Source organism: Coffea arabica, chromosome 8c (genome assembly GCF_036785885.1).
Source record: "Coffea arabica cultivar ET-39 chromosome 8c, Coffea Arabica ET-39 HiFi, whole genome shotgun sequence".
NCBI classification, from domain to species: Eukaryota; Viridiplantae; Streptophyta; class Magnoliopsida; order Gentianales; family Rubiaceae; genus Coffea; species Coffea arabica.
Window position 1 is genome coordinate 1,184,522 of NC_092325.1, and position 10,313 is coordinate 1,194,834.

General features: G+C 37.6%; 1 protein-coding gene across 12 annotated transcripts; it reads right to left on the reverse strand.

Annotated features, from left to right (window-relative positions):
• Positions 1 to 1,131: 1,131 nt before the first annotated feature.
• LOC113706991 (uncharacterized) lies at positions 1,132 to 10,313 on the reverse strand. 12 transcript variants are annotated; one of them, XR_003452145.2, is made up of 7 exons: positions 8,504 to 10,313; positions 7,219 to 7,628; positions 6,947 to 7,108; positions 5,503 to 5,578; positions 4,694 to 4,759; positions 4,433 to 4,588; positions 1,132 to 1,457 (listed from the first exon to the last, which is right to left on the reverse strand). XR_003452145.2 is itself a non-coding variant. In XM_027229122.2 (6 exons), exons 1-6 carry the CDS (start codon positions 9,731 to 9,733, stop codon positions 1,323 to 1,325), a joined length of 2,169 nt encoding a protein of 722 aa, XP_027084923.1. In that variant the 5' UTR covers positions 9,734 to 10,313; the 3' UTR covers positions 1,132 to 1,322. The 12 variants fall into 12 exon arrangements, 4 of the variants coding, with proteins under 4 accessions (XP_027084923.1, XP_027084925.1, XP_071918582.1 ...); XR_003452141.2 differs by lacking the exon at positions 1,132 to 1,457 and adding an exon at positions 4,891 to 5,068; XM_027229122.2 differs by lacking the exon at positions 4,694 to 4,759.

The following is a 10,313-nucleotide window of genomic DNA, read 5'->3' on the forward strand; positions in this document are numbered from 1 at the left end:
GAAAACAGAGAGCTTAAAAGGAATCTACAGAACAAGGGTTACGACCCTTTACGTCCAATAGAAAATCAGAGTTCCAAAACTGGTCTAATAAAGCTGGTTTCTCGTGAGGAAGGATCCCACAAGATGGACCAGGGAGCTACTTGGAGGAGTAGCAGGCCTTCTTCATATGATCAAAGGGTTATAGCAATATGCTTGGCACTTGCTGCTGTAATCTCACCTCTTTATATTGATAGGATAAAGGAAACGGAGCCAGAGCCGGAGGAGGAAACCATCAACATATCTTCGTATCTACCTCTGTTGCTTTTGATTCTGATCATGTCTATAGCTGTATCACGTTACTTGGACCGAAGTTTTACCAGTTTTGATCCTAACTGGATTCACAGAGTTTGTGGCTCTTCCACTGGGATCATCATTCTTCTGCTGATTCTCGCATCAGTTTTGAAGTTCAAATCTTCTTAATTTTATCTGAGCAGCTTAGAAGAGATCAGCAAATTTTATCTGTGGATGTAAGATGCTGACTTTTCTTGCCACAGTTTTAAGTTTGTTGAAATGCGCATTATGCTCTTCCTAACTGGATTCAGAGTTTGTGGTTCTTCCACTGGGATCATCATTCTTCTGCTGATTCTCGCGTCAGTTTTGAAGTTCAAATCTTTTTAATTTTACCTGAGCAGCTTAGGAGAGATTAGCAAAGTTTATCTATGGATGTAATGTGCTCATACTTCGTTCTTTTCCTACTAATTATGCTTCCCAGTGGCTGTGATCATACCAGAATATCATGATCATATATTTTGGCCAGGTGCTGCATAACTTTTTGAAAAACAGCACCGTATTTTTTTGTACTACTGATTGCTTTAACTTTCTATGTTGACCTTATAGATTAGTTTTCTAACGTCTTTTTCCTTTCTTTTATCTTTTTGCCTCAAGAAAACAAATAACCTTGCCTGTGCAGTTGTATGGTAGAGATAATTTGCAGCAAAAAAATGGCCAAAGCTTTATATAAATCAAACTGGTAGAACGATTTTCCATCTTGGGTGTACCCTAGATCCTGTTCACTTTTTAATGAATACTCGTTGGCAGGAGAATGAATGTGCCTTGCTCATGGCTAGAGAGCAGCATAAACTTTCTAATGCATTTGGTAAATATGCACAGGGGGCTCCCATGGTCACCATTCTATTATCTTCAGGTAGAGCAAGAAATGAGTTGATGCTGCATAAGCATACCAGTTTAACAGTGATTGTGAATGCCACAGAAAGTGATACAAAGCAATAGTAGAATAGGCTAATTTCTCATGCTACCATGATTTTTTGGTGATTTACATTGCATCAGACAAAACTTTCAGCGGGTGAATAGCGCGACAGTGTTCCTGAAGATTCTGCATTTTCCAGTATTGGTGTCAACTGCAACCCGATAATCTGCACTTGTGTGTTTGAGTGCCCATTTACAAAAGATTTTGTGATCTGCAGAACCAATCAGATACAAAGAGATCAGTATTCTGATACCAGTCAAATTCTCCTGACCTCTGTTCTCTACAATGTGTCAGAATCTCAACAAAACCAATGTCAACGTGACAGGAACAAAGACCTAAGGGTTTGATGAACATTAAGCAGGGAAATATTAGAGCATCCGCCTGTTTAAATACAGAAAACATTGGACCATGGGAACCTGAAACCTGAACTCTGAATTGGCAAAATCTCACAATTTGTGTGATTCAGCTTTTATGCTTTTACTGAAGCGTCAAGGTTTTTAGCAATGTACAACAATCACAGCCATATAAATATGACTAAACAGGAAAATAATTGTTTAATTTTTCCCACTCTCCTTTGCCTGTTAAAGGCTAAAAAACATGAAACGAGAGTTGGGCTGGCCCCCTGAAGGTAGAGTTTTGGAGTTTTTCGTTGGACATATGTAGAATGTATGACTCATGTTTCACTGCAAGAATAGGTGGACTTGCCTACCCCAACAGGTTCAATCTACTTTTCCATCATGAACATATAGTTACCTCCCCAACTAAGAACAAATTTTGCACAACTATATCAAATTTCCGTTCATTTAAGCTGATCAATGCCAATAGCTGCTGAAGAACACTAGATGCTATTCAACTTTCCAAGCGCTGGGATAAGTGATTTGCAAACAACATAGGCTAGTGTACTAAGCTAATGGTAAACCCAGTCCAGAAAATCCAAGATAATTAAACTTGGTTTCTGGAGAAATTAGAGTCAAAAAGATCTTGAACCCAATAATGATAGCCATCATGCACCTCAACATAAGATATCCCAAATCATGAGAGCTTGAAGCAGATAAGAAGTACAAGAGCAATTAACTCTTTCAAAATATGTTGTGTGGTACAACTTGAGGGATGCATTTTCATTTTTAAATGTAGTAAACTGCGATGCACAAACAATCCAAAACAATAGATTGTAAGTTGTTCACTCAGTCAATATAAGCAACTATCTTATTACTATTCCTACAACCTCAAAGTCAAGGTTACTATGGCTGTTTAGAAACCTCCAATTATTCTTTCAACTAAATCCTAGTTATGACAATAACTCAAGTTAGAGGAAATTTAAGCTTTTTTTTTTATCAGTTTGAATTTCTGAAATTATCCAGTTAAGAATTAGCTTTAAGTTGGTCTCCAAAAAAATCATTCCTCAAGTCTTGTTCTGTAAACTACTAATCTAGCCTGGGGAAAAAGATATTGATGCCCAATAGATAGAGCATATAAGCTACAAAGGTTTACTAATCTTAATCTCCTAAATCACCTTTTTAAATTCATTAGTCTTTGCTTAAATCGAGCACAAAAGATGCTGTTTGATTATTTACCCTGTTCCTTTATCTATACCTAATGTCAAAGTCCATAATATGCTTAAACAGCTCCAGTCAACTGTTTTTGTCATCATTCACCCGTCTTCTACTTCTTCTTCTTCTTTTCTTGCTTGTGTCTAAACATTTCTCTGTTCAACCACTACTCAAATATATAAATAAAAGGTATTTTTACAAAGAATTCTTGAATTTGTGTATTCACATTTCACGACTAAAGAGTGCTTAGGACCCCAATTCTTGAAAAGACGTTAAGAATGTTCTGTAATGTAAATATATCATATTGCTGTGCCAGGTACTTCAAATATATACTGGAAAGTGGATGGTTGAGTTGTTTATGCGTTTTGGTTTGTAAGATAGTATGTGTTTACCATCCAGGTTTAGAATACCTAATGCATGATTTGACAGTCCTTAGTGGTTTACTTCTAGAAGACTAGACATCCCTTTCCTTTTCTGTTTAGATTCTCTACTATTTCTTGCTCAACAACTTTTTCCAAAATGATCTTTCCTTGATACAGATATCTCTACCTCCTTGAATCATATGGTCACCATAGAATGAAAAAGTAACCAATTCTCCAAAAGCTACTCTCCACCATAGAAAGCTGAAGCTCCATCAGATAAACCCAACTAACTCACAACAGCCTCTGACCACCTGAGGCTACTGTCCAATAACCAACCCATGCTGAATTTTAAAATCGAGCATAAAACAAGCAAAGACTAGCAATCAGACATAGCAGATAAGGAACAAGGAAATACCTTCTACAAGCCTTTCATCAGACAATCATCAAAATGTCACAGCAAAAAAATATTTCCAAAATATTCAAATCACAATTTCAAACCCATCAACAGGTGAATAGATGACAATAATTCAGTCAAAGGCCTCAAATTTTAAACTTGATGTTAAATACAAATATCCAACTTCTAAATTACTTCTCAATTGAGCAAATGAAAGGATTTCGATTTCATAGACACGGTCCTTAAAATTACATACATTGGTACAAAGACACAGTACATATTTGTTCATATGGAAGATAACAATGCTGATAATGCCAGAGAAAATTTTACACGTGTTTACACGGACAGAAACACAACAACACTCATATTCCCAAGGCTGTGGATATTTCATGAAATGGTGGTGGCTCCAGGGTTGGCTGCTGTAGTGGAGATTTATAATGGATAAGGCACACCTCAACATGGATATGGTGGGGAATAATTCACTAGTTTGTGGTGTTTTCCTAATTCACAATGTAAACCTGCATAACTTATACAGAGAGGGAAGTCATAGAAGGGCACTAATAACAACTGGTTGCAGTCAATTTGGCATGTGCTTGACTGGTGACTGATGACACTGATAATTCCTTAGTGTGCAATGGTGATCCCCAAACCTAGAAGGGATGGGAATTCCAACTTTTTCATGGAGGTAGAATCAGAAAGGCCTTTCTCAACTTAATTTTGCAAAAGTAAACTAAAGAAATAGAAAAGAAAAGTTGGAATTAATTAATTGTTCCATGGGATTCCAGAATGCCAAATGGGACCTACAGAACATACAGAAACATGCCTTTTGTTTAGGACAACATTTTTGAAGAAAATGTTCAGCAGCAGTCATATGGCATACCTGTGTACAACCAAAGAGTTTGACCAACTTCAGTGACAAGCAGCTGTCAACAATCAATCCCAGTGCCTTATCCGTTAATTTGCGACACCACGACAAATCCAATACCAACAACTTTCTCGAACATTTGGCGAGCGAAAAGGCAGTGCAAGGGCCAACCTACCAAGCACCATGGCTCAGTTGTTTTAGCTAAAGACAATAGGCTGAGAGAAAAGGTAAACAAACAAAAAATAAAATCAAGAAAAGAGAACTTTCTCTACTAACACGAATTGCGTGTTTCCAAAAAACCTAAAATAACATATTCACTTGACAGCACAGTGTAATTCCCACCTACCAATGTCAAGAAAAGACTTTCGTGAGAGCATGGACATAATCAAGTTCCCATGCCACTAGAGTTCTATACAGAAGAATGAGTGTAATTTTGTATTTCATTTCTATCAATGGACCATGTAAAGCAGCACCTTAATCAACTCTACAGAATGCATATTGCTAATCAACTTTGTCTTTCAGTCGTAAATCAATAACACTTCAGTAATATGTAATGACTAGAATCCAGCAGTCCTAAGCAAGTGTTGTCTCTCCCCATTTTATTGCCCAACATGTTGCTTTGGGAAATATACACAAGAATATGCCCTGAAACTACAAGGAAACTGACATAAAAATATTGAAGGTAAACTCTTGAGCATAATCTTGAGTAAAGGGCAGGAATATACAGAAGAGATAACATTAACATGATATCCATCACGCAGTCCCAAAATGTGCCCAGAATTATTAAGACATTGCCAGGCTAGATTATATTTAGAACAAACGATCAAGGACCTAGGGAATCATAATCAGTCAAATACCAAATAGGCAAGACCAGGTTCATTCTAGATCATTGCTACATATAGTAGAATCATAATTAGTAGAGAAGATAGCATGAAGTCAACTTTGTACCCTGCCATTGTAACTAAACAAAATTTATGAACAACCAAAAAGGGAGACCTTTTATGTGCATTATGCAACTAAATGCATATCATCACCTATATTACCAAGTACAGCAAGTACAGAGTTTGATCAGATGATGCTTATACCGAAGTAACACTATTGAGACATAGTTCCTTCAAAGACTCTCCAGAAGCTTCCAAGAATGCCGCAATTGCTTCATCGCTAAAATGTAAAGAAATGCAGATCAGGAATTTGAATTTGAAAATAGAAAAAGAATTTCAGTTTAAAACAGGGGCATTTCTCTCTTTTTCTTTGGTTGAGATAGAAGTGGTAGGGCAATTTGTGGGCTAACACAATGTAACTAATAGAATATAAGTTGTGCCTCTGTAATCCAGCTCTTAACCTACTCACATCCCACTATTGTCAAAACACAAAAGCAAGGGAAAATCTACACCACACAAATATTGTTCAAAATCACATCTAAACGCTTGGAGAGGGTAGCTTAGGTAATTGTAACAGGATAAAATATGCACTGTCCACAAACTGCATCAAGCTGACATGCCTTTCATTTACTAGGCGGAATGAAAACCTCCATTGGGATTAGGGGTGCAAACGAGCCGAGTCGAGTCGAGTTTTGGCCTTATCAAGCCAAGCCTCAAGTTAATTTCATGAAGCTCGAACTCGAGCTCGAGCTCAACGAGCTCAAAATGTCAAGCTTGAGCTCGAGCTCGACTCGAATTTGGGCTTATCGAGCCAAGCCTCCAGTTAATTTCATGAATCTCGAACTCGAGCTCGAGCTCGACGAGTTCAAAATGTCGAGCTCGAGCTTAAAAAATAAAAAAATAATAATTATATTATATTTTAAAAAATAAAAAATAATTATTTTATTTTTAAAAATGAATAAAATAATATTTTTTTAACAAAAAAATTTTTTTAACAAATAATAAAATATTAGGGATATATATGTAATTTTACTATTAAAATTATATATATATATATATATATATATATAAAATCAAGCTCCCGAGCTGCTCGCGAGCCATCGAGCTTAATGTTTTTGAACTCGAGCTCGAGCTCGAACTCGACTTGATTGGCTCGAGCTCGAGTCGAGCTCGTATTCGAGCCGCTCGTGAGCCCTAATTGCGACCAACAGCCTAATTGGGACCAAGACAAGCTATAAATAAAAACATAGGATATAAGTTAATCTAGCCATTGTCAAGGAACAGGACATTAGACCTTTCCAACAGCGCCTGAGCTACCACCAGCAAAATATCAGTATCAACTGACAAATGACAGGTATATTCCTCCGGAAATTCCTACTTTTCTAGTTACCTCTTTGACATCCTTGTGTAATTACAGTCAAACCAGCATTTTATTGGCCAGAATTTCATGGAACAACTACACAACATTTTTGTCTATCTTTCTTTATTATTTTGTTTTTCTCCCTCCTGTAATTTGATATTCTTGCCATTGTAGTTTGAAAGTCACCAATGCAGATCTCCAAAGGAAGCAATGCCAACAATAAATCAGATTTTACGGTCCTTGGATCAATTCTATTGTATAACTAGTAATTTGACTAATCTCACAAACCTGAATTTGTTGCGGCAAAGTTTAAGTGTTTGAATGTGCTGACAACCATCAGCAAGGAATTGTAATGCAAGATCTGTCAATTTATCTAGGTTTGAAATGTTTAATGAATGTAAACCACTACAGTTATCTCCAATGGCTCTGAGGGAACCATTGGTCAAGCCCCTGCATCCAGAGAAAAGAAGATCAATAGAAGAGAAAAAGCCATCATATCAAAGGAAAAGTACTTGAAATATAGCTTTAATTAGCAAGCAGAAAACAATGAATTGACTTACAGACAATTGGACAAATCAAGCTCCTTTAGAGTTTTCCCACATGTGTTAACTACGGCGTCAACAAATTGATCAGACACAGTGTGAATTCCAGCAACAGACAAGACCTCCAAGTATGCAAACTTCCTCAATGCAGGTAGGATAAGCATTGCATCTATTTTCGGGCACTCATCAATATACAGCTCCCTCAACTTGGATCCCAAAGAATCGGCCAAGAAATTGATGCCAACATTGGTAAGAAGGGAGCAGTGGCTCAAATTTATAGACTCTAATTCAGGTGCTGACTTGACAAATGCTTTTAGCCCATCGTTGGATAGACGACATGCACCCTTTAATGATAAGACACCTAGGTCGGGGAAGCTCAACCCAGCCAAAGTAAATGGACATTGCCCACATAATTCAAGTTCAAGTACCTGCTTTTACAACACACAGATTAACAGAGAGAGAGAGAGAGAGTTCAGTCCACCAGAACAGATATAGGAATATCAAAACATGAAAACAAAAAACCACTGAAACATGACACAGCATAAGTGAGGCTTATTGTAATTTTGAGGGGAGGTCTTAGACAAGTTTTTCTTAGAAAAACCACCCTAAAAATTTCAAGCTTAACTCTAAAGTAGGGAAAATGAAGGCTAGTTAAACTCAAGGTCCTTCTAAAATGGTTAAAACAGTAAGAGGGTAAACCAGCATTATTCTCCTTTCCCCCTCCTGCCCTCCCCTCTCTAACATGAAGGAAAATAACTAAGATGATTAGTGCTTACAACCAAAATAAAAATCAAAGTAAAAAAGACATGCAGAAAAATAAATATGATTGAGCCTCAGCCCTATAGCCAGCAAGGTGACGAGCTCATGAACCAAGGACATGACAAATGCAAACATGTATGAAAAGTAATGAATAAATAAAGAATGATGAATAAAGAATGATGCAGTGGATTTTATTTTCCTTAATTTTCGACAAAGTTAGCATCCAATGACATTGAGAAACATGACAATCAGGGAATTCATCATTAGACACAGGAAGTCATGAGAAGTCAACTAGAACCAAGAACGAGCACATTTATCAAGAAAAAACATAATCCTGAAGCTTGTTTTAAGAAGTTTAGTATCGGAAGTAACAAATTCCAAAAACGCGCCTGGACTACATAAACCATCTCAACAATATGAGGCATCAACAAACTCATTCAAAAGGAACTCTATAATCGCAGAGCGTACAGAACCAGAAATTCAAAAGAATGCACTAATGTGATAGGACACCAAATACAAGATAACTAACCAGTAGTAGACTTACCTTCAAATTTTTAGCATCAAAATTTCCAAATGCCTTTGAAAAATGGCAATCTGTTAGCCATGAACAGTCCTTTATACGTATCTCCGTTGGAGATCCTTTAACAAAGAGTTCAAAAGTGTGAACATCCATTTTCCGGAGATTACAGATACAGTCAGCGAGCTTTCGCCTGAGGAAATCGGGAACAAGTTCAAGTGAAACTATAGCCTCAGCTTTTGCTGCAAGAGCTTTCAGGGAGAGATCCAGAAGTGAAGGAACAACGGGTCTAAATGAATTGCAGCCATTGTCAGAGGGTTTCCAATCAATAAGTTGCCTGGATCGCCAGGACGTTCGGTCTCTAACCATATTCAGAGCAGTAGAAAAAGGACCAGGAGATTTTCCCAGTAGATCTTCAAGTGGAGGCTTTTCCTGACTAGAAGATACATCTCCATTCTCCGCCCACCGCGCAAATTTATGAGCATTTCTCCGGAGTTCACTGTGTCTCAGTGTCTGCATCTCAATATCATATTCTGCATGTTTTCTACGCGCGAATTCTGTGCTCGACTCTGAGCCTTCCACTTGGTAACCATTCTCACTTGTGTGGTTAAACCTTTTCAAATCCTGGCTTCCTGGTTGTAATTCAAACTGTATTGAATCCTGGCTTCTTGTTTGTAACTCCAACTGAGTTGGATTAGTTGCAAGTGACAACCAAGAATCAACAATTTTAGCTTTCCCTTTCTCTTCCCTGGTGTATCTCCTCCCATCACTGACATAACTATTTCCATCATAACTCCTGCCCATTAGTCCCAATCCAAAATCAATATTCTCAAGAAGCTCATTATTAGTTTCTTCCACAATGAGCTTCCCCTTTCCTTTGACGTCATGTGCAACAATCCCTATTCCCTCCTCATCCTCACTATCATCAGATGGAATGCAAATAATGTCAACCTTCCTATTTACAGCTTCAGGTACAAATTCATCATCCTCTGAATCGATCAACGCCACGTTAAGATCGAAGCCACACAATTCATCAGTGCAAGAAACTCCCCTTTCTTCCCCAGAACCCATTGCCTGATTCTCATTTCTTTCCTCCTCCTCAGTATCAATCCCATGAAAAACCTCTAGATTTCCATCAATCCCATCAAAGATCCTAACTTTCTTCCCCGTCCAATCTCCCCCATCACTTTCCCCACTTAACCTCTTCTTTCCACTAGAACTCTCCCTACTATTTTCACCTTGACTCGGAGGCCCCATATCACCCCAATTACCACACAATTTCAAATAAATCCCAGCACCCAAAAGCCCCAAACAATAAAAAATTCAGGGGCTTTAAAAAAATCCCAGAAAAAAAATAAATTCTGGGCATCAATCAGCGGGTCACAGAAGAAAAGAAACTTTCTTGTTTCAAGGAAGAGAGAAGAAAAAAGAAATGAGCTTTCCCCCGAAAAAAGATCACACAAAGAGAAGCAGGACGGTCATGTAAGAGAGATGATTAGCAATGAATGAAACAACTGATGATAACGAAAAGTAGATGTTGTGGTGGCCTTGTGTGCAAAAGGCTTTGCATGGGCAATTAAGGAAGAAAGTTATTAAAAAGAAAGTTGTTGGGATTACAGAAATAGTACCAAGAATATTATTAAAAAAGATGTAGAGAACCAAAAATTGATGATAACTTCTTCATTGGCGAAGACTTCTGAGACTTAAGACGTTGAATTATAGCAAGAGATCAAAAGAGAAAGCGAGAAAGTGCCGAGTAATTTGGCAGTGGAAAGCTGAGAGCTTTCCTACACACACTGAAGAAGTGGTTGGTTCGCTCTTTTTCTTTTTTCTTTTA